Source organism: Limulus polyphemus, unplaced genomic scaffold (genome assembly GCF_000517525.1).
Source record: "Limulus polyphemus unplaced genomic scaffold, Limulus_polyphemus-2.1.2 Scaffold624, whole genome shotgun sequence".
In the NCBI taxonomy this organism is placed as follows: domain Eukaryota; kingdom Metazoa; phylum Arthropoda; class Merostomata; order Xiphosura; family Limulidae; genus Limulus; species Limulus polyphemus.
In genome coordinates, this window is record NW_013666234.1 from 420796 (window position 1) to 446450 (window position 25655).

The following is a 25655-nucleotide window of genomic DNA, read 5'->3' on the forward strand; positions in this document are numbered from 1 at the left end:
ATTACTAGATATAGGGTAGTCTGGTATATATATAAGAGGGTAACAACGTGACGGGACCATAATGTGTGTGTAGGTAGTGAGTAATTGATCTGCAGTGAGAAAGTATTGTTGAGGTAACGTTCGTTATAGCGTTTGTTTTAGCGCGACTGTTGAAATCAAGTGTATCGTGAAGTTATATTCGGAAAGAATAAACCAATTTTATTAAGTAAGGACTTGTGTCGCTAGTTTCATCGGAACGAATTTACGGAAATCAATTAACAAACGGAGACGTAACAGGGTGAATACTTTTGCAAGGCACTGTAAACGAAAACATGCAAATAAAAAGGAAATGTTGCTTATAGAAGCATATACGGTTCTATTATTCGGTTTAAAAGGGTAGTACAAAAAACACAGTATAATATTTGTGATACATCACAGCTTTAAAGTTATATCCTTATTTATGATTCCTTTTTTATTTATAAAAGTTAGTTTCTTTTAGTTGGTTTTTTTTGCGCGATGTGGTATGAATATTTTTGCCTGTTTATGCAACAGGGGGCGGGTATTGTTGTGACTGACTGAATTTGAGCGATATAGTATGGTAAGTTACCATTTATTATCACTAAGTAATAAGTATGCGCATTTAAATTATCAACAAAATACATAGAGTGGGGCTGTACCGTCGATTCAAACCTCTCTTTACCCTCAATTCAAGTTCAAATTCTATCCATAGGTACTGGCACCGTTGTACAAGTGCTCTTGCAGTAGCAATATACCACGAACGTGTTGTTATAATTTAGATTATTACTTAGGTTTATGTGTTCTGTCTCTGATAAGAGTTCTTTTGGACTTGGTAAAAATAATGCTAAGTCCAGTCCATGTAACGATAACAAATGAGTTTATTTCTTCAATAATGTTTCTAAAATTTGGAAGACACTTTCTCTTTGACACAACTTCTGTCACAAGTTGTAGGCCCAAATCCACAAATAGTTTCATGTACAAGTAGCTTCATGTACTAATGTTTAATAACTTATAATTAGCAACGGAAGGGTCTTGATTCTATATTTTCTGACTTGTTAAAAAATAATGCTAAGTTCACTCCCCATGGTGATAATGCATTATTTCTTTTAGAATATTTCTACAAGCTACATTCGCTTTGACCTAAGTTGTAGGCCAAAGTTCACAGATAAAATTTTAACAGAAATTCCTTGCTAATAGTACTCACCAGTAAACTTAATTGTACATTTCCACAGCTAATCAATCAAGTAACTGAATATATGCTGTAACTTTCATTACCAATACTTATCTGAATCACTTACTTATTACACAACGAATGCTTCACTAACTTCTTAATTCAAGTCTTTACTTATTCCTGTATCTTTAATGAAAACCATGAAAACCTTCTTGATTATTATATCATAATGAATTTTCTAGATATTGCATCATCACCATGATTAGCAGCTTCTTTTATCAAACATATAAGTTAAAATATTGAAAATATAGCTTACAACATTATTTTAGTGAGTTATTGTCTTAGTCTTACATTATAAGTTATTAATTGAAACCGCAATCTCTTACTTATAGCTATATAGACCATTAACTTCCTAGGAAATTTTTTTTTTTACTTGAATGACTGATAACAAGTGGCAGGCTCTATATGATGGATATTTAATGTGTGTGTTATTACAAATTTATTACACATGACCTATAAGATGTTATTGTTACTATGTTAAAATCTAAATACCAGGAATGGGTTATGTTTGAAAGTTCTGGGCTTGTGTTATTCAGTATGCTGAGAAAGACACTAGTACATTACTTAGAGCTTGCTAACTTAAGGTTAAATTTAAAATAGATTTTGGGAAGACTGCACTATTAGAACATGGAAGATAATAGGGTTGGAGCAGAAATTAATGAAGTAAGAAAGGAATTGGATGCCGTTAGAGTAAAGGTTGCTTTAATGGAGGTAGAGAATGTGGGTATTGAGCTTATAAGTATGTACAGTAGTAAAAAAGTTAAAACTGTAGGGAGAAGTTCAATTAGCATTAAGGTTCCAGTCTTTACTAGAATTGAACCATTGGCTGTATGCACTGAGTAACAAAATGAATAGGAAATTTATATACTAGGGAACTCTCATGAAGTGTGTGGATAAAATTATTTGCAGTGAGAAGCACAGAAAGACTAGGACAAGAATGAAGGCTGAAACAAAAAAGGGTTATTGGGGATATTCTTAGAATAACAGGTGGGCTAGTTGGACCAGTGTCATAATTTTTGGGTAAGAGTGAAGTAAATGCTAGAGATGAGCTACTGTTAAGCAGGCTAGGAAGTAAGATATTTGGAGAAGCTTTAAATGTATTCAATAAAGATAGTTAGTGGTGAGGGAGCTTGAGAAATTGGGAATGCTAGAGCAACAAAGAGTTGTGAAGAGGAGAGGTCAGAGCATTTCTTGTTAATTAATGGTTCAAAAGAGGGCTTGGTGAGCACTCTGATATAGGCAGATGGGTGTTTGAAATGAATGGGATAACCATGATGGACCAAGGGGTAACCTGTTTCCCTCATATGTTACGAGTCTCACAGATTTAACTTTTTATGATAAATAATGTAGGATCAAGAATAAACATTGTTGTTATTATTCTAATTTATGATATAACAATATAAATGGAACATAATATAGATGAGTTCAGGGCTCCAGTTGAAGTGGAAGACTATGATATAATGGAAATTGCTGAAACTAGGTTAGATTTGAAAAATTTGACAAGAGAAATTATTTGTATATTCCAGGTTATAAGATATTTAATAGTGATAAACTTTTTAAGAGAGGGTATGGGGTAGCTTTTTATTTAAGGTATGATATGTATATCCTGTTAAGATTAAAACAAATAATGGTAGTCAAAAGGTTGAATCTATATAGGTTATAATGAGGAGTTTTAAGGATAGTAGGTTTTTAACTGGCAATGGTATAGGCTAATTGATCAGACTGAAGAGGTAAAGAATTAATTACATTGTGAGATCCTGGTTTATACTAATAAGAATACTGGTACAATAATTACGAGATTCTTAGATTTTAGGCATAATGATTTGGACTGTGTGGAATCAAATGGTGAGGGAGAGAGATTTAGCGATATGATTGAGGATGGTTTTCTGTAACAAATGGTTAGAGAGACAACCAGGGAAAAAGCCATTTTAGATTATTTGTTAACCACTTATGAGGATATGATATTTGGGGAAGAATGCTCATTGGATAATTAGGATTGATATTTCGAAACATGTTGAGATAATAATTTTGATTCTTAATTTTCAAAAAATTCATTTTGAGGCCATTATACAAGATTTATTATTAATGAATTAAGCTAATGGGTTAAAATTCAGGTGAGAAAGATTTTGGAAAATAATGAAAAATAAATAGCTTTTATTTCAAGATATACTTATTTCTAAAGAGGGGAAAAGGATAACAAGGAAGATCAAACCTAACTAAGGACATAAAAGAGAAAATCAGGGATATTTGTCATGAGTTTAAGAAGTTTAAATTTTACAGATAGGATGGGAGATTTATAGTACTATCAGAAGGTTATGGTTAAGGTTAAAAAAGTAATTATCAAATCCAAATGGGCATTGAGAAACAGCTCTCAATGTTAAAACTGTGATATATTCTGGTGAAACTGATTATTCCTAGAGCAATGGGGTAGGTCCTCTGAATAAAAGATCTGATAAGATATCTATTACAGAGCAGAAACAATACAGAAACATAGGGTATTGTCACTTCTACTGGATTAGAACTCTTCTTCCTCTAAACTGTACTTGTTGAAAAATTTTACCAGACTCTATAAGTCTAATGTTCGTTACTTTAACATCAGATTTACTCAGAGATACTAGAGCTACTGACATCACTAGTTATTCTCATTCAAACATAAGGGAGGCTGTACTCTTGAGGTATCACCTGACTTAATGTTGGAGGACACAGCTGTGTACATTCTTGTGCAGCATTACAGCTTTACTACCTATGTGCAGAACAATTGTTATCTCCAGAAAATGACAAAGGAACAAAGGTAGCTACAAAAAGTCCACCTAACAACTTTTTTGGCCATGTGTTAAATGAAAACGGCACATATACAGAATAACAGATTATTATCCAAAAATATTTATTAAAATAAGAGTAAAGAAATGCATGGCATGTTAGATACAATACTTTTTCTCCCTCATTTATTTCAGGGCTTGTCTTCAAGCCAATATTAAACTTAATTTTAAAACCAATAAAAGCTACATGCATATTGGTCAGGGAGTATTTAACTTTCTCTCTCTCTCTCTCTCCTGTAAACTATTATACACATTGCAGGCAACACAAGACTAATCAAAATTTCACATGATAAAATTACTTTTTAACATTGATGTTGCAATAACTGAGAAATCCTTAAAACAATGAAAATCAATACATAATCACAGACCCTTTAACAGTGATGTTGTGCAATCCAATTGAAATTCAATACAGTAAAGAATAACAAAAATTACATTTCCACAGTATAATGCAAGTTCTTTAACAAAAAAAACAACAACAACTAAACCATTTAACAATGAAATAAAATTCACTGGTTACATTATAAAAATTCAAAGAATTCACATTTAAATTGCACATCAGAAAAATAACCTTTAACATTGATAAGTTACTGCAATAACATAATTTACAATGATGATCATTAACATCCATTATACAATACATAACAGTATCACAATTACAATTTATAAAAACACAGAATATAAAATCAAATTTCGATACATAGTACAACATGTGGACTTCTCCAGACACTTTCATATCTCATTACCTTCATGATCTAGCAGTTTCCTCTTCATTGGAATTTTGTCTACCCCCTGTTGCTGTGTTAACTACCTCTGCTAGATTTTAATGAGGTGAGTAACTTTCTTACCTGAGTTGCAGTTTTTTTTTTCCTTTTCTTCTAGGGTTCCTCTTTATTTCTTTCGGATCCAACTCAGTGGCGAGTGTTGCCCAGTCAGGTATGCTTGTATTTTAAATTCCGCACTAGCAACCTTTTTATCGGTTCTTGGTTGCAATGAGCTATGTTGAGATGAGGTGTTCCATAAGACCATCTGGATGCAATTCAAGATGATGATATTATATCAAAGTATCCAATGGACTGCTACTCATGGACTATCATGAGTAAAGCTAAAGGGGATTTTACCATTCCCTGCTGATATTAGAGATGTATCAGTTTGTCTTTAAAAACTTGGAGAACCTGATTCACCTGTTGCACTGTCTCCAGAGACCTGTTCCTCGGGACTCTCCACCACACATGTCCCCCCTTACTTCTGCTAGTGGAGCTAGGGAGTCCTTACCACACCCAGTTCCCAGTCTCTGGGGTGGTGGACAGAAGATTTTCCTTCAAAGTGTCAAGTTTTCTCCACTCTCGGAGAAGAGGGTGAAGTTGGGGACCCTCCTACCTTAGTCCCTGGAAATTGTTTTTCAGATGTCAGTAAAAGTAGAACTGACTTATGTGGGAGCCTATTCACAAAACCGGTCCAGATTTGATGCTTAGCTATCTGGTGGGGGTGTGCATGGACCCTCTTATGAACACTGTCAGGTCTTAGGTTGTTCATGTAGGGGGTCTACTATCTCCTCATAAATCTGAACGCGACACAGTCCCATCTTAGGCCCTTGGTGGGACAGTGTTCCACATCCTCTCCATAATTCCATGGGTAAGCGGAATTCTCCTTTCCCATTTGGTTGGGGAGTGAAGATGACTGTTTGTAAATGCAGACTGGATGAGTTCTGAACCTTGGTTGGAGTATGGCTTGGGATGTTGCCTTTTGGACTTCTTCAGATTCATCAGAAGGATTGTCCACTTTGGTGTTGCTTTCTTTCTTTCATAAATCTGGTTGTTCGAAACACATCATTCTGTGGCTACTGGTGGAGATCCTATCATGAAGATTTGTATATATTTGTGGTCCAACTGTCCTGGCCACCAATGTGGGATATGGGTACAATGACCCCTTAAATCTAGCTCTGAGTTGTGGAACCTCGGCTATGTGGTTGGGGCTGGCTCATCATACTTGTGTCATATTCCACCCCTTTCACTTTTATGTAGTTCTGGGTGAAGAGCATACCTGTTCTGGATGTAGTGTGGTGTTCCTCACTTCCGTACCACTTCTCATGGTACACCTTTGTTCTCTGCAGATACTTTCTGTATCATGTATGCCCCATTGGCCCCTCCACCTTCTCAATGTGGGATTCTAGCTATAAGTATCAGCGGAGGTATGCATGTTTCGGAAGTTATCATTTTCATAATCTGAAAATATATTTCCAAACATACTTACCTCCGCTGACACTCCCCCTCCTCACTAAGAGCTGGTATTAGTGACCGGGATGGGGTAAGTCTCGAAAAAGTGATTATATTATCTGCATACAGTACCTGCATAGAGGGCAAGTGAGAGCTGGTGTAAAGTTTTGCAAATTAGATATTGCCGAGGGCAGGCGAGTGGGATATATAAAGACTAGAGCATGGAAAAACAATGTTAGATGGCAAAGATGGAGATCAAGAAATAGTTATAAGTGTCAGAAGAGGTAAGTATGTTGGGAAATATATTTTCAGAATAGGAAAATGATAACTTTTGATCCAATTGAAATATCTTGCACTACTTTTACTGGGGAAACAACAGGTAAAAGAGTGTTTTCTTTCAGACGTAGTACGAGTCTCTGTTACTATTATTGTTCCATGAAAAATTCACGATTTTTCCAACTGATATATATATATCAATAATGTCACATTTTGATTATGTACAAATAATGTTAACAATTTTTAATGAACTTTGTTTATTCAAAATTCTAATGATCAAACTTAACACTGTTATGTGTGAAGGAGGTTGAATGTCAGCAAAATCTGCAAAGAAAATGTATAAAAAGAAATTTGCAGATTGCATAAGTATTCAGCCCCGTAAGTCAGTACTTGGTGCAATCACCTTTGGCAGCAGTTACTACTATGAGTCTTGCCTGACTCAAGCAGGTTTACCTCCAGGATTTGCCTGTACTTTGCACAATGCATCTTTCCCTCAATCCTGTCAAGTTTCCCAGTCCCTGCTGATGAGAAGCATCCCCATAACATAATGCTGTGACTACCATGCTTGACAGTTAGGATGATGTTGACTGGGTGATGTGCTGTGGTGAGCTTGCACCAGATATAACACTGAATTTAGACCAAAAGCTCATCTGACAACAAAACCTTCTGCCACATGTCTGCAATATCATTTACATGCTTTGTTGCAAACTCCATATAACATTTAAGATGATTCTCCTTCCGTAATGGCTTGCCACTCACCCATACAGGCCAGCTTTGTTTAGGGGCCGGGATATTGTTGATGTATGAACACTTACTCCCATCTCAGACATAAAACTTTGCAAATCTTCCAAAGTCACTGTTGGCTTCACAATGACATCCCTAACCAATTTCCTGCTTGCCCAGCTGCTTAATTTGGAAGGGCAGCCTGGTCTGAGTAGTGACTGGGTGGAATAAAGCATATTTTACTTCTTAATGATAGCAAAAGGGTTGAATACTTATGCAATTGAGAATATTCTAATTTTCTTTGAAAATTTAACTTACTTAAGTAATATCAGAGTTTTCCAAAATGGTACTACATCCTCTCACCCAAAGCTTTCTCAACTCTTGATTTGCCCTCTAAGTATTGCTAAAATTTTCAACAGCATGACAGTCTATTATACCTCTTAATTTTTTTGGCATTGCAGCAACATGTGTTGATCATGTGACTACCATCCACCAATCATACTGTGCCACCTATACTAGTGCATGATGTTTAAGGTTGTGGGCTTTCTTGAAAGCTCTCTTAAGTTGGGCACACATGCATTTCATTTGATGCTTCTCGTCCAGTGGAAGTCTCCCCACCCCACCCCAAGATCCCTTGTACCATCCCATCTTCCTTCCACCTGGAATCAGGGCCAACCTTGCTTGGTGACTTGACAGGGACTTGACCACAGTGGGAAATCCCATTCCTCTGCCTCATACGGAATCTCATCTGTTTCTAGATTCTTCCTTGGGGAGCTTTCCCCAATTCCCCAGAGATTTAGGGTCGGTAGTCAGTCGAGGAGGCTACTCTATATTTACACATCTTGGAACCTTTCACAGTTCATCAGGCTCTGTATCATTTGTTCCCATTCCTGTGGGGGTGGGTGGTTATGGTTCATTATGACAATTCCACTGTCATCAGCTATATTACCAAGTAAGAGAGAGAAAAGTCCAGATCTCTCTATTTTCAGGCTCTGGATCTCCTGTACTAGACCAACAACCACAACATGATGGTTCTGGTTTGTCATGTTCCCGGAGTTATGAATCTTGTGGCTGATTGCTTATCTCATTCCAACCAGGTTCTCTCCATGGAGTGGTCCCTTCATCCTTGGGTTTTCTGTGGGTGTTCTCAACTGGGAATCCCGCATATATTTGCATTTCCCACTCACTGGAAAGCCAAACTTCCTTTTTGGTCTCCAGTTCCTCACCCCTCAGCTCTAGGGTGGATGCTTTCAGTCCAGATTGGAGGAGTCTTTACCTATATGCTTACCCTCTTATCAGACTTCTCTCCTGGGTCTTTTTCCTTATCCACATCACTCCTTGTTGTTTTTTGCTGGTTGCTCTGCATTTGCCAGCTCAGATGTGGTTCCCTCTCCTTTGGCCCTTTCTGGAGCTACAGCCCCTGCCCTTATATCTGTCATAATCACTCCTCCAACAACTGCAATTAAATTTTTTTCATCCCAATATCACCCCACTCCAGCTTCACATGTAACTTTTGTCCGGTCTTGTGCCTCAAATCTGGGACTTGCCCTTCATGTACCATCTTTCCTTGCCTGTACCAATCACCCTTCCTCCTTATCTATGTACCAGAGGCTTTGGTTTATTGGCCATGGCTTCCAACCATCCCATCCTTTTGTTCCTCACCTCCACTGCTGTTAATTGCACCAAATTGGCAGCTAAATCCAGGTTTCTGCTTTTGCAGTCCCTTCTGGTGTGTCCAACTCTTCCACTTCTTTTTAGACTTTTTCTGTGGAGGCAGCCATGATTGTATATGGTGCACCTAGCTACCCAGAAGCTCAAGCTTCTGGCATAGAGGTTATGCTGTTATTCACATGGCATTGGGGTTTAATTTCTGAGGTTGGCCTGTATCTGGCTCAGTTTCTGCTTAGTGTGAAAATCACTTTTCGTAAAGGTAATGACATGCATATTGGCAATGTTGTATTGACAGGAGGTCTAACCCTTTTCAATCAGTGGTGTCAACCATAACTCGTTTTTTGACTTGGCTCTTTGAAAGAGGTTTTTGCATTTTCCACAATTGCCATTGTTTACGGCAGCCTTATCAACTACTGTTTGATTATCACAACTACATATTGTTGAGTCCCCATTACTCTCCAAATTCCTCACAATTTTTTTGAGTAATTGGCACCAAATAACCATTTAAGTTACCTAACAGATAGATTCAGGTTGTGTTCTTTCTCTGTTTGAGACCTAACTTTTATATGCCATGTATCCCATTTATCTGCAGGTTTATTTTTTGTGCTGCTGACCTATGGACATCAATAGTCAAAGTGATTTTCCCCGTTTGTTGTCAGACCAGTTCTTCTTATCCAACACTGTCAGACAGTAAAGGGATTCAATCCTTTTCTCCAATTCATTTTCTCACTCTTTCTCTCTATGTCCAATCAGATTTCCAGTAAGCGTCTTGAAGGCTTTGTTGCCAGCACTTATACCTTAAGAAATACTAGACAACACTATTTTGGTCTCTCTCTTAAGGCGAAGTATCTTCTATGAGTCACATCTAATCAGATTTTCCTTTTCTATGCCCTTAGCAACCCAGTCAAATTGCCTCCTGGATTTCACTGTGTGGACTGGTATGTAGACCTTCCCTAATACCTTTATCTCACATTATTTGCCTGATTTGGCAGTCTCTTCATCTGATGGTTTTTGCCTACCCCCTGTAGCTATGTTAACTATTTCTGCTAGATTATTCAGAGGGGTGAGTATTTTATTTTCTACCTTTCAGGGTCCCTTACCTTATTTTTACAGGATCCCACTCTGTGGCGAGTGTTGCCCAGATAGATGTGCTTTTATCAAACCAATTCTACACTAGCTATCATTATATTACATTCTAATTACTACCGGTTGCAACAGGCTCTGTAGAAATGAGGTGTTCCATAAGACCACCTAGGAATTCATCATGTGGTATTACCGTACTATGTTGGACTGGCACTCATGGACTATCATTAGTAAAGCTAAAGGGATATTGCCTGTCCCTGTCAATCATTAGATTGAATAAATTTGGGTCGGTTTGCCTTTTAAAATTTAGAGAACTTGGTGCACCTATTGCATTGTTTCCAGAGCACTGTGCCTCAGGCTCCCCAATGCACATTCTATTAGTGGAGCTAGGGAGTCCTTATCACACCTGGTTTTCAGTCACTGGGTTGTTAGACAGAGGCTTTTCCTCCAGAGTGTTAGATTGAATTCCTCCACTCTTGGAGAAGAGGACGAAGTTGGGGGCCCTCCTACTGGGTCCCCTGGATGTTTTCCCCAGATGCCAGTAGGAGTGATGCCAGCCTACATGAGAACCTACACATATTACCAGTTCAAATTTGATGCTAAGTCATCCAGTTGGGGTGTGCATGGCCCTTCTTTTTTATCAGTATTGGTTCAATACATTGTTCATGGAAGGAGGTCCACTACCTCCTCGTAATTCTGAATGTGGGGTGGTCCAATCCTGGGTCCTTGGTTGAGCACAGTTCTTCCACAACCTCTCCATAATTCTGAGGGCAAGTGAAAGGCTTCTTACTCACTTGGTTGGGGAGTGAGGATGAATTTTTTATAATTCCAGACTGGATGAGTTCTGTTCCTTTGATTGTGTAAGGCACACACAATCCCATCATTCTGAGCTTGGGGTGTTTCCTTTTAGGCTTCTTCAGGTGGAGGAGGTTTGTCTGCTTTGGTGTTGCTCACTTTTTTATGTGATTCTGGTGGTTTGGAATGCATCATTCTGTGGCTACAGGTTGGGATCCAACTAAAAGTATGTCTATATATAATGTTGCTGTCAAATTGCTCTAGTCACCAACGTGGGATATAGGGACCAAGACCCCTTAATTCCAACCCCGAGTAGTGGAACCTCAGTTATCTGGTTGGGGCTGGCCGATAGTGATGATCACTCCTGTGGAATTCCATCCTTATACAGGAACTAAGTTCAGGATGAAAAGTATACCTATTCTGGATGTAGTGCAGTGCCCCCACTCAGGTATCACTTTTATTTTGGTACAACCATTATCTCTGCAGATGCTTTCTGTATGGATAATGCCCTCACTGGCCTCTCCACCTTTTTAGTGTGGGATTCTAGCTATAAGTGGCAGTGGAGGTAAGTATGTTTTAGAAGTTAACATTTTCCTAAATTGAAAACATATTTCCAATAATACTTACCTCTGCCGACACTCTCCCACCCTTCCTCCCCACTAAGAGCCAGTGTTAGAGACTGGGATTGTATCAGTCTCAAAAAAGTGATAAAATTATCTGAATGAGGTGATTATATACAGTAACAGGATAGAGGATACATAAGCTTTGGTAGGGTAAGAGTCATCTTCAGCCTAGACAATTTTACTCCTTTAAGAGAGTGTTTATCTTTTGGAATGAGTTGCTTTCAGATGTAGTGGATACAGTAAATTTCAGGGAGTTTAAGAGAGTGCTCAAATAACAAATATTTAAATGAATAGGGCTGTATTGAATTTATTTATTTTTCTTGAAACAGGATAGCCTTGATGGACCAAGAATCTCCTTTTCATCCTTAAATGTTATATTTTTTAGAGGATGTTACTTGCTATCTGTTGACTTAGTGCACTGAAGCCATAGGTCTAAACCATCTTTCATAAAATATGTGCATTGTAAAGGCTAAAAAATCTGAAACTGGACATGTTTTTATTGTAAATATTTATTTTCCTAGATGTTAAGTTGATCTAAGGAGTGGTTTGATTTACCCCTATGAAACTAATTGACACTTGTCTAACACATAATGAACAATATTTTATTTAGATTAATAAGTATTAATTAAGTTCTTGGTGGTGAATTGGACCACTCATAGAATCAACTTAATGTTTGGATGAATATATTTTCTAGTTGCAACACTAGGTATGTATCTAACATATTTAATGATAAGAGAATAAAACTGCTATGGATAAGCAAATTCCACACCAGTTGTTTCCTAAGCTATTGCGAATAAAAGTTGTGTTGGATAATATTTTCTATCATAAATATTGCTGTGCTGGTAAGAGCTTGAATAACTTAAAATTACAGTACTCAGCAGATCATATTTTCAAACAAGTAAGTCTGGATTAGTAGCATGATGGTGAATCAAACCACTCATTGGAATGGGTTATATATGTATATCATGGGAATATTATTTTTGAACAGGGTAATCAGCCTTTTGAATAGATTACCTTTAGTTGTGGTAGATGCAACAGGATTGGGAGAGTTCAAAAAAAGGGCATGATGAGTACTTGGGGAGTCAAGGCTGGATATTTTGTAGGCAGATGGGTGTTTGGTGAAATGATGAATGGGACAGTCATGTGTTATGTTCATGTCCTAGGAAAAATATAAGTTATTCATAAAATGTTTTCAAACTCATTGACATCATTTTTCAATTGTATTAACTGACAAGTTTAAAAGCTCAGTAGCATGAACAAATGTAAAACAGTAGCAGCATATACAAGCTTCAAAATTTACACTTTTACTCTCATGTGAATGTCTTGTGTAAAGCATGATAACAATCAATTGTAGCTACAATTTGCCACTTAATATATAGTGTCTTGCAAAAGTATTCACCCCCTGCAGTTTCCACATTTTGTTGCCATCTGAGCTTCCAATCACAAAACTTTCAAATGGGACTTTATATTTAGAATCTACACAATCTACTACAAAATGAGAAACCTAAAAAACAACAACTGATATTATATAAGTAAGTTAGATTTTCAAAGGAAATTAGAATATTCTCAACTGCATAAGTATTCAACCCCTTTGCTGTGACAACCCTAAATCAGTTCAGGTCCAAAAGATTAGTGTGAAAGGTCTCTGTCTGTGTGTTTTATCAAAGTGGTTTGACTTGACTTCAGAGTAAATGCATCTGTTCAAGCCACAACTCATAAACCAACCATGAAGACCAAGGAGCTTTCTAAACAAGTCAGGGATGAAGTGGTATAAAAGCACAGATCAGAAGAAGGTTACAAGAAAATTTCAAAGTCACTGATTATCTCTTTGCGTACAGTAAATTCCATCATTAAGAAATGGAATGTGCTTCATACCACCCAGCCACTACCCAGATCAGGCCACCCTTCCAAACTAAGCAGCCAGGCAAGCAGGAAACTTGTTAGGGATGCCATCGTGAAGTCAAGAGTGACTTCGAAAGATTTGCAGAGTTCCATTTCTGAGATGGGAATCGGTGTTTACACATTGACAATATCCATGTCCCTATACAAAACTGGTCTGTATGGGCGAGTGGTAAGAAAGAAGCCATTACTAAAAAAGAATTATCATAAATCTCGTATGGAATTTGTGACAAAGCATGTAAATGATACTGCAGACATGTGGCAAAAGGTGTTGTTGTCAGACAAGACAAAAATTAAGCTTTTTGGTCTAAATTCATAGTGTTGCATCTGGTGTTAGCCCAACACAGCACATCACCCAATCAACACCATCCCAACTGTCAAGCATGGTGGTGGCAGCATGATGTTATGGGGATGCTTCTCATCAGTATGGACTTGGAAGCATGCCAGGATTGAGGGTAAGATGGATGGTGCAAGTACAGGCAAATCCTAGAGGAAAACCTGCTTGAGTTAGCCAAAAATCTAAAACTGGGTAGAAAATTCACATTTCAGTACGACAATGACCCAAAGCACAAGGCCAAAGCCACACTGTAGTGGTTTCAAAAGAAGATAGTGAATGTCCTGGAGTGGCCCTGTCAAAGTCCTGACTTGAATCCAATGTAAAATTTATGGCAAGGCTTGAAGATTGCAGTCCATCAACAATCTCCAACAAACTTGTCAGAATTGGAGCAATTTTGGCAGGAAGAATGGGTAAAAATTACACCATCCCATTGTACAAAGCTGGTAGAGACCAATCCAAAAAGAGTCACAGCAGTAACTGTTGCCAAAGGTGCTTCCACCAAGTACTGACTTAGGGGGCTGAATGCTTATGCAGTCGGCAAATTTCAATTTACATATTTTTTTTGCAGGGTTTTCTGATATTCAACCTCCTTCACACATGACAGTGTTGAGACTAATCATTAGAGTTTTAAATAAAAACAATTTCATTTAAAAAATTGTTTACAGTATTTGTATTTCATCAAAATATGACATTATTGGAAGGGGGTGAATACTCTTGCAAGGCACTGTAGCTTGAAGAAAACAAAATGTAGTTACTTAAATTTTTACCCCCTTACATGACTTGCTTGAGGTAACTCAGGCACCCTCTACATTTAAAAAATAGTTAAATCGGGCAAACCATTTCTCACTATATTTTTAATTATTTGCATGTTATTACGTATTGCAATCAGTGCTTACTAGATGGCAATGGAAATGCTATTTGTGCTGATCCCTATCAGATTTATTGTAAAATATGTGTCATAAACATTGAAGAATTCCTATTCTTTAATGTAGTTTCATTGAAATAATATATACCATGTATAAATCCAGATATGTAACATTTATTTATCAAGTATATATTTTGTGCAGAAATATAATAACAGATCATAAAAGAACTTATGTTTCATTAATATATAGGTATAGACTATGATATGGCAAAATAAAAAACTTGACTTTTTAAGCTTATTTCCAGAGAAAGTCTGACACAGCAGGGGAGTAATCTTTTGTGCAAATTACCACACGGGTCTAATTTTGTAATGTTTGTATGTGGCCATCACTCCACAAGTGTCTTGCATTACACTTTGAATAAATTTGAAATACCTTACTTTGAAATAGTCTCTGACTATATAACTTATATTAGGAAATGGAACTATTCTTGATCATTTTAACAAATACTCAGTGAATAATCTACTAAATATTTTAAGAGAGGGGAGAAGGGAAGGCTGATACAACAAGCTTTCATTTGAGGAACAACAAGGTCCCCTTGGCTTATTGTGACTGTTTTATTCATTTCATCAAATAATCATTTCATTATATCCAAGCCTGACTGCCCTAGTACTCTCCCACTCATTTTGCAATGTACTAAAATGGCTGACCACCCTGTTCAGAAAATAAAATTTCCTAACTTGCAGATAATTTCTACCTTGCCAAGTTTTAAATGTATGCCCCCTAGCCCTACCACCTTTACCATTAAAGAAGAAACAATATAATATATTAATCCTGTCTGTTGCTTTTATAATCTTGAATACTTCAATTGCATCCTCTCTGATCCTTCTTTTCTCAAGAGAAAATAATTTTAAGGACCTTAATATGTCCTCATATGACAGCCATTCATCATAATTTTAGTAGTTCTCCTGTGAACCCTTTCCAACAACTTGTTATCATTCTTAAAGTAAGAAACCCAAGACTGAGCATAAATACTGTAAATGAGGCATAACCAGAGATTTTTATGAAGGAACAGTAACCTTCTTTAGCTTATATTCAGTACTTCCATAGACACAACCGAAAAGCTTAAGAGGCTGATTGAGCAAAAAACCAAGAGCCTTTCTACCAATACACACCTTTACTATCATATGAGTGCCTTTTGCTTTGCATGATTATAATAAATTATATTTTTCATAAGACAATAGTATTAGGTCTATTTTCAAACACTATTCCTTATTCAGTAGTGTTTCCCGAGAAGAAGACTGCATAATAGTATTTCAAACACACTGTTATATCCATTACTGACAACATGTTTTACTCAGTAACAGAGCTTATCAGGTCATCTGCAGTAGGTTACCAGTGAAATTAGAGCTGGGCAGTTAGTGGAATTTGATAACTGATTAATTTTCAGGCTCATTAATTCATTACATTCAACTTATCTATTATCCTCACATGAGACTTGAATAGTTGGAATAATCAAAAATAGTAATAGTTGAGAACACTAATCTCAATTAGTTGATTATCTTCATGAGTTTTGACACAAATTGATTAAGCTGAACAACCTTGAACTAATTGAAAATGATAATAAAAAAAATCACAATGGCAATATTCCAATTACTTGAATAGTTTGAGTTATTCTAAACAGTAATAAAAAGAAACATTAATTTTTATTAGTTATTATTTTATGTGGCACTGATCAGTTTAATTGATGTTCATAGGTAGTAAGTTATATTGATTAATTAAGTTATCACCCAGCTCTACCAATCATTATACCTACTTTTCCAACAAAGTTCTAAGATTTCCAAAATTTAACATGACCACTTCTGCTTGTTTTAATAAATCATCACATCAAACCATCTGCTGACTACAGTCTAATTATGGAGACACTCTTTCATTGCTGTCACTCAAACATTGGGGCACGAATGGTCGTATTGGTTTCCAGATTGAGCCTAATCCATACTGTCATCATTGTGTAACTAATCTATAAAGGTTATTGTGCTATTCACTTACACATTGCCAATGTATTTACTCTATAAAGATGACTGACTTCAAATTCTAAGTCTCACATTATAATGGGTCATGAACTTGATATAACTTTGATAATATATAATTCCTTATGTTAACGTACAGAGCTTTTTATATCAATTTTTGTATTTTTCCATTGAGGACATATTAAATACAGAGTTCAAGCATGATTTCTTTACCATACTTATAGGTAATTTTGTGTTGTAAGACAGTTTTGAACTCAAATTTTGCAAATTCTTTTTAGTTGGTATTAGTTCTTGGAGACCTGCACATTCCTCATCGATGTCAAGGTCTTCCAATCAAGTTTAAAAAGTTGTTAGTTCCAGGAAGAATCCATCATATCCTATGTACAGGGAATTTGTGCACAAAGGAATCATACGACTACCTTAAGACCTTAGCTAGTGATGTTCATGTTGTTCGTGGAGACTTTGATGAGGTACAGTATTTATATGTTATATAATATTTTTTTGAATCAGTTAAAACCTGCGAGTCTCCCATCTCATACATTTATGCATTTTGAATTTCAGGTACTGATGCATTTGATGAAAAATTTGTTTTAAATGTACATAGGTTTGGTGATTGGTATTTTCACAATACATAATAACAAATTTAAATTGATAAATACACATGAATACACAAACTGATAAAAATAAAGAACATTATATGGCTATCTGTCAGTTTGAAACATTCAACTAATTTTAGTATGCAACCAAGAAAAAAATTTAATCAAACTAAATATAATTAGTATGGGCCAGCAGATATAATAAAACATCTACATTATCTACTGTTATTCAAAGTTAAACTCTATGATTACAGTTAAAACACCCTAAACAATAACACGTTTAGGCTTTTACAAGGGTACGATCTTGAGTACAATCCTACCTTACACAGTTTCGGCTTCTAACATTATGTGATGGCTCCTGGAATTTTTTTTAAAATACATAACCTTATATGTGTTAATAGTTTGAAACTAGCCTTGTTACTGTTTTGAAACAAGTTTTTTGATACAGTACTAACCTCCTTTCACAAGATTAGCTATTCTCATTCAGTGCTTCTTTCTCTATATGTGAACATTTTCTTTACACATGCCACAAGCTTTGCTCTCCCCCTTGTTGTAATTTGTACATTCCAACGTGTGTCTCATGAAAATTATCATGCATGTTCTATTAACCAATAGTAGTATAGTATGCTCACGCGATGCATGTGTCTCCCTCTACACTTCTCTACCGAACCTTCACTTCTCATTTGGCAGCTTTCAAGTACAGACATTTTCCTTTGCGATTTGCACTTCCTGTATGACACATTTTTGATTTTCATTTGAAGTGGTTCTATTTTTTTTGTTTGTATATTACCACATTTTTCCCAGTTTATTATCGTCAAAGTCAACATTACCACTTCAAGGATCACACCAATGACCAGTCTTCTATCTCAGGCCTCAGGTGTGAGCAACCCAAGTGTGGATCTTTCTGATTTTGTCCATTGGGAGATTGAATGCTACTTGAGTTACCCTTTATCCCCCTGACGTCGCCCAAGCACCTTCAGTGTCTTTTGAGATTATTCAGCATGATGACAATTTTTATTGTCTTTTTCCTCCTCCCAAATTTGCCGTACCTTCTCAGTTCCAGCCTGACGATTCATCTAGGCCGTCTTTAGCTTTCACGAATTTTGTATCTCAGGTTTGTGATGTTTGTCTCTTTTCCCTATTTCTTATTCCTCTCATCCTTCTTTGTTGCATGAGCATTCTTCTCAACCATTTTTATCTTCCCCCTCCTGATATTCAGATCCATACGAATCACTTTTTTCCCAGTTAGATGAAAAGATCAGTATTTCATGCCCCCCTGAGAGCCTCTGATCAGTACTCCCTTTTTTACCATTGGGTGGAATATTTGTTTTTGGATCACCAGTTGTTGGGTTTCTTATTACCTGTTTGGGGTGTGGCTTCTGAATCTAACGTTAATCTGACACATGCCTAATATTCTCACCTTTGTATTACCCTCAATACCCTTCTCCAGTATTTGTCTTTTATACATCTCCTCTTGGAAGCTCTTTACAGAAATCCCAAGGGATTTTCTGCCGATACCCTACACCTTCTCGCTTCTACTTTGGATCTGTCATTACATATGTGTTTTTTTTTGTTATTGGGACCTTATTAATAGGGGCTCCATTCTGTCTAGTGTTAATTTACTTTCCACTTATCTCAATGACTTATGTCTTGCTCCGTTACTTCCCTGATGATATCGAGCCATTGGTAACATCTGCCTGACAACAGTTCACCCTTTCAACTTTTGTGGCCCATTTGTCTCAACCAGAGCCTTCCATGCCATCTATTCCCATTTCCTGTCCTTTATTCTTCCATCCTGTACCAATCATTCAAATCCACATACTTCTTTTCATCGAGGTCATCGCCACTTATTTTACTTCCCCTCTTCTCGCTATCCTCATGCATCCCTTCTGGATTCAGAGGCCTCCCAGATATCCTCCTCTTCCAGATTGGGACATTAATGTGGTCCTCCATGCCCTCTCCCTCCATTTGAACCACTTTCCTCGTGTTCCTTGTTTCATTTGTCCTTTAAGACTTATTTCCTTCTCCTTTTGGCCTGCAGACATTGCCGATTGGATTTATTTGCCGTTGACATTTCACGTACCTTTTATCATCCTCCTAATCTTCTCCTTTATCTTGATCATTCCTTTCTCCCCAAGAATGAGACAACTCGAGAAGGTTGTTCTTCCTTTTCTCCTATTTCCTATCTTTACCCTCGTTCAGACACCAAAAGACTGCTGTGTCCTGTCAGGGCCCTACGGTGTTATATTGCATGTACAGCTACCCTCTGGAGTACATGCAACCATATTTTCATTCCCTGGCAGTCCTCCTTCCTTCATGATCTTTCCCCATCTACTCTTACAAATTGGGTCCACCTTCTGGTCCATTTGGCCTACTCCTATTTACCTTCTTCCTCCCATACTTTGTTCCATGTGTCCTCCCATCAAATTTGTCATTTCACATTTTTCTTCCTGTCTTCGTTGTCCGTTGGAGGAGATTCTTCAAGCTGGCATGTGGACCACACCCAGTAAGTTCATCTCCCATTATCTTCATCACAAAGCACTTTCCTTCACATCAGGGTTTTGTCTTCCACTCAGTTGAGGGTAGGGCAGTGGTGTAGACATGATTGGGATTCCCCATCCTACCCCTGCCTGGATATTGGTTCCCAGCAGTTGAGTTTTGTATTTAGAGCTTAACCAATCAACATAATGTCCTCTCATATGTAGTGTGATTGGTATCTCTCACCCTACCCCCACATGGATGTTGATTCCTGGAAGTTGAGTTTTGGATTTAGAACTGAACCAATCACAATGTATTATCATACAGGTCATGAAATTGGGATCTCTCATCCTACCCCCACATGGATGTCAGTTCCTGGCAGTTGAGTTTTGGATTTAGAGCTGAACCAATCAACATGATGTGCTCACACATGTAGTGTGCTGGTGTCAAGGCAGTTCACCCCTTTCATTAGGATCCTTCATCCTACCTCCCACATGGATATTGATTCCCAGTGGTTGATTTGTGGATTTAGAGCTGAACAAATCAACATAAGTTATTTTACTCAGTTCATCTCAGGTCCATTCCCCTGTGATGTGGGTCATGATGTATGCACTTGGTCGTTGCTTCACTTATTCGTTTTGTGCACCCTTTGATGTCTTTATGCTGGTGTTGGTACTGTGTTAGGGGTGGTTCTGGAATGTTTGATTTGAAAGGGATATATCTGTATTTTATTCTGATTACCGGTCGTTGGTGATAATTTTCCTTTCAGTTATCTGATCTTAGGTGAAGAGGGTATGATCATCTTTCCTATCCCCACTTGGATGTTAGTCCCTGGTGGTTGAGTTTTGGATTGAAGTTGACTTACTGATAGTATGATCTTTTTCCTACCCCGCATGGATGATCCTTCCTGGCAATAGAGTTTTGGACACAGTTGACTGGCAGTGTACAGTCCATTGCACCCTAGCCACTCTACACCTTGGGGCACATCCTTTCTTTTACCCACATGAGATGTGCTCCTCATTTTTGTCTGCCCAACTCAGTCTCACCTTTTATATGTTTGCTTTCGGATGATGCTTCTCTTTTCTACCTTGCACTGGTCCTTCCACCTATTCAATGTGGAATTCTAGCTGTGTATGTAGTCTGAAGTTTTAATTTTCCTACACTGAAAATATATTTCTGACAGGTGCTTAGTTTTCTGCCTAAAAATGAAGATAAGTAGAATAGCATAGTGGGAATCACATGAATCACATTTGTGTGAGGCACGTCTATTGGTGGAGGTTTGTTGTATGAAAATATTTACATGTGTGAATCAATTAAACCATGTGAATCAAGAGGGTACATGGGAATGAAAGGCTTGTGGTGTGCAAAAAAATTTTCCAAGTAGAAGGCAGCATTGAACGATAACAGCTATGTATATGAGTGGAAGTAAGCACCTGTTGGAAGTATATTTTCAGTGTAGGAAAATTTTAACTTTCATGGTTTCTTTCAAGTTAAGGACTGTGTGAATCTTAAGCTTGATAAGTACATATATTTTAGAATATGTTAAGATATTTTCTAAATTATACATAAATATGTATTTATTTGTTTTTTTCTATAATTTTGTCAAATTAAAAGCTTAAGGAATCTAAGGATTTGAAGAAACTATATGTTTCTAACATGTTTCACTGTTAGAGGGGGGTTCCATGATTTTGACTTACAGATTATTTTGTCATTTGCTTAGAATCCGAGCTATCCTGAACAAAAAGTAGTAACTGTGGGTCAGTTTCGAATTGGACTCTGTCATGGCCATCAAGTTGTTCCATGGGGAGATCCACATAGTTTGTCACTTATCCAGCTTCAGCTAGATGTGGACATTCTTATATCTGGTCACACACATAAGTTTGAAGCTTATGAACATGACAATAAATTTTACATCAATCCAGGTTCAGCAACAGGAGCCTATAATCCATTAGATAGGTAAATTTTTTCTTCTTATCATGTATTGCTTTTAATCCCTGGATTTTTCTTATTGTACACTTGTTGCTTTTAATCTGTATATCTTTTACTCTTTATGAACTTTGTTTCACCTTCCTTTATTTATTACCTAATTTTTATCCATGGCATAGTTGCTCACAGAATGTCTGTTTTTTGTTTTTTTTAAAGTACAAACTTTTAGCTAATAGCTCCATCATCTTTTGATCAATTTAAGATCTAATTACAGTTTTGAACTCAAGAGATCAAACTGTTTTCAGTTATGTATTTGAACCCACCCAAGGTCTTGTAAATTTATTTATTGTTATCCTGGCTAAAAGAATTTTAAGTGCCACAACTATTGAGGATTCCCTCTTGTTTTTTGTCTCACCTTCCAACCTTTACCTTATCAATGGTAAATTCTTAAACTTTTTTAATTACACCATTAGCGAAGAACAAGTCATTTTTGTTTTTAACATTTAATCTTATAGCATTAATACTGGTTTTGTAACTATTTTATTGAATAAGAGCTTATATCATTGGCTTGTATATTATGTTTTCTAAACATATTTAGTTTCAATTTTTTTCAGTACTATTTTTTCCAATCCTATTTAACTTTATAACCAAAAATAATGCTTTTGTTATGTAAGCAGAGTACTACAGGATTTATGAGAACATGATTAGGAGTACTGTAAGTATTATGATTAATGGTACCCAAAGTCTTCCCATAAAAGTTGTGGTTAAGGAGTTGAAAACTATCAGGAATAAATTAAAAGTGTGATCAAAGTAAATGTGAAATAATGTTTGCAGTGCTGATGGATAAAAATTGGCTGAAACACTTAATAAGGATAATTTAATTTGTCCTCTATCCACACAAACTCAGTTTTCAATTTTAATAGAACTTACATAGACCTGTCTATTTTGATTCATTATAAGAAAAAGAATTGAATACTTTATTTTCAGTTTTTCAAGCAAGGCCAAAAACTCTCAAAATGCATCAGAATATATACATTTTCATGACTGAACAGATAAATGCCTCTAAGCACAGGCAATTATCTTAAGTTTGTTTTTGTTTAAGCTCCATCAAGCCTGACTTATTTCTTAATGTTCTGGGACCACTGCAGGTCCTTTTATCTTTGGCTCAGTATGGCTAGGTGACAAGGTCACTTGACTCGCAATCTGAGGGCTACAGTTTGAATCCTTGTCCCACCAAACGTGCTCACCCTTTCAGCTGTGGAAGTGTTCTAATGTGAAAGTCAATCACACTATTCATTGATAAAAGAGCAGCCCAAGAGTTAATGATGGGTGGTGATGACTAGCTGCCTTTCCTCTAGTCTTTTACTGCTAAATTAGGGACAGCTAGAGCAGATACCCCTCATGTAGCTTTGTACGAAATTCAAAACAAACCAAATCTTGTTTTTACCTAGAAATTGGGTCCTGTTATTATTCCTCACAGCATTAGGCACACAAACAGGTGTTGTTTATATACACATACAAACTCACAGATAATTTCATGTGACCTTGTTGACTGCTGTGGCTTTGATAATTTTGATTGGCTTAGACTGGTTAGGCTACATGTGCAGTAATCCAACATTTTTGAAACATATTGTAGTATACAAACATCAGATATTTGTGAGTTACAAAATTGGATATTAATTATCAGCAAATTCAGACAAACAAGAAGTTTTAGAAATTTAATCATGACCTAAATTGCGTTTGATAAACTACTTTCTGCAATGCACAAGGCTGCAAGGGCTGCCATATTGATTGTATATCATCATAACTTAATGATACACTGTGAACATGTCTCTGTTCAGACAGCAAAACTGTTTTGTTAATAGGAAAACAGTATAATTCAGTTAACACAAATTAACCTTGATTATACAATTTTGTAATCAAAGAATCAAAATATGACAGGAGCCCACTAACAGTCCCTACAGACTATTTGGTTAGTATAACTTAAAATGTAATATCCAAGTCAAAATTCACTGAATTCACTGATGTATGATATTTTGGAATATACCAATTTGATATTATTATTTGATACTTTGCTAGCATTTATACGCATAAGCATGTTGATAGTCTAATTTTATATTTCAGCAAGTTTTCTAAGAAATTATTCTACTATAAAGACTAGTCACTTTATTACTTCATTCCTTCACTGTAAACAGCCTCGTATTGGCTATTTTGATTGCAAACAGATAGCAATCCTTAAAGTTAAAAAACATTTATCACTATTTAGAGAAAAATACTTTTTGTTAATTTTCTACATTTATTTGTTTTTGTTTAACAGTTTGTTTAGTTGCATTTATTTCCAGGATTTGCTACACAAAAAATTAGTCATTATTCTTCAGGCAGCTTGCAGAGAAGTCATATTTCTAAGAGATCAACCGTTTGCCTTGTTTTTTTTCCCTTTCACAAGAAAACTTTTGGCTCATCTAGTAGCTGAGATGGATTACTTCTTTCTTTAAACACTCTCTCTCTCTTGAGTACCTTTTTTGTCTCACGGGCGCCAACTTTCCTTTTAGGTTTATGTTGTTTCACTAGAAAATTTTAATAATCACATACTAAAGCAATAGAGATAACAACAGTCTGTTTTATTTTGATATTGTTTTGTCATGTGTAGGTCAATGTCGCATCAAGTAAGCAGAGTATCTTTTCAGTATGTAAACTTATTGTTCAAGTATATTTATACTTCAAGTGGTAGAAATGAAAGTACTGCTTATAGCACAAGCAAATAATTGTTGGAATTGTCTTACTTTGATATTTAAGCTTTTGTTCCGCATTTGCTAAAAAATGTTTTGGCTGTACTGTTATAGACTATGTTCTTGTCTCTACTGTCAGATAAACTGTAAACTATTTTTTTTAAAGTATGTAACTTCAGCACATTGGTTGATATACAAACAAAATATGAATCAGTGCACTTAGCATTTATGTTTCAGAAAATACTAAAACAATTTAACATTCATCTTTTGACCTAACTATGTATAATGTATTTCACTTTTACTGCTTGAGAATTCAGTGATATTAAAATTTTTCAGCAACATCATTCCGTCTTTTGTTTTAATGGATATTCAGTCTTCAACAGTAGTAACCTACGTATATCAACTGATTGGAGAAGATGTCAAAGTGGAAAGGATAGAATATAAGAAGTCATAAATACATTTTTTCTTCCTGTACATTTAACCACTATTTCTTAGGTAAATTAAAATCCTTAGCATGTCAAATAATGCAGCTACTTGTATTTGAATAAAATTGTGCCAAGTGGTATTATTTAAATAACATACAACTACAGATATGTAGTAAAAAAATAATGTCCCATGATTTAGTGAAAAAAAGGGGTAATTTTAAAACTGTAGGGCTTATGTAATCTTTTCTAGTGTATGTCTGCTCTCATAATTTTTTGGCATATTATTTCTCTTTGCTGATGACTTATCAAAACTTGTATTGTAGACTATTTTTTGTATGTAGAGAGACAAATCATGTGTACTAATATGGAGACAAATATTCTGAAGACTTAATTTTTATTTTTAATTCACTATATAAAAGGATTTTTTAAAATTTGCTTTTTGTTCAAAAACTAAGTAATTAAGTATAATAATTGTAACTTTTTTCCTCTCCCTCTTAGTACTTTTGCATGTAACACAATTTGCCACTATCCAAAGATTAGTTTTTTTTATTTTAGCATTTTTTCTTCAGTTAAACCATAAAATGTATGAAAATGGCTAATACACTTGGTGCATAAAACGTATAGGTAATAAAATGTATATGCATTCTGAAGTCCTGTTTCTTAGTTTGATTATACTTCTTCGTTCATATTGTATGTCATTTCTAAGTTTAAACTTCTACATTGTGCTGTTTATATCTATTGTCTGGTATAATATATTATAACTTAAATTGTAGATTACTATTTGCAGTGAATATGACATGTTTATTACAATCAAGCCTGTTGTACATGCAGTGAATAAATTGATTGTGGAAATAAAATTTCATATTTTGAGAAACAAATATATGAACAGGAAAAGAACATGTATAAGTAAAGCTACTCAATAAAACTGTCTTTCATAAGTA

At 36.0% G+C, this 25655-nt stretch overlaps 1 protein-coding gene across 1 annotated transcript; it reads left to right on the forward strand.

Moving 5' to 3' along the window:
• Positions 1 to 499: 499 nt before the first annotated feature.
• On the forward strand, positions 500 to 25655 carry LOC106459541 (vacuolar protein sorting-associated protein 29-like). The gene is made up of 4 exons (XM_013919167.2): positions 500 to 577; positions 16839 to 17030; positions 21355 to 21590; positions 24626 to 25655. Exons 1-4 carry the CDS (start codon positions 575 to 577, stop codon positions 24741 to 24743), a joined length of 549 nt encoding a protein of 182 aa, XP_013774621.1. The 5' UTR covers positions 500 to 574; the 3' UTR covers positions 24744 to 25655.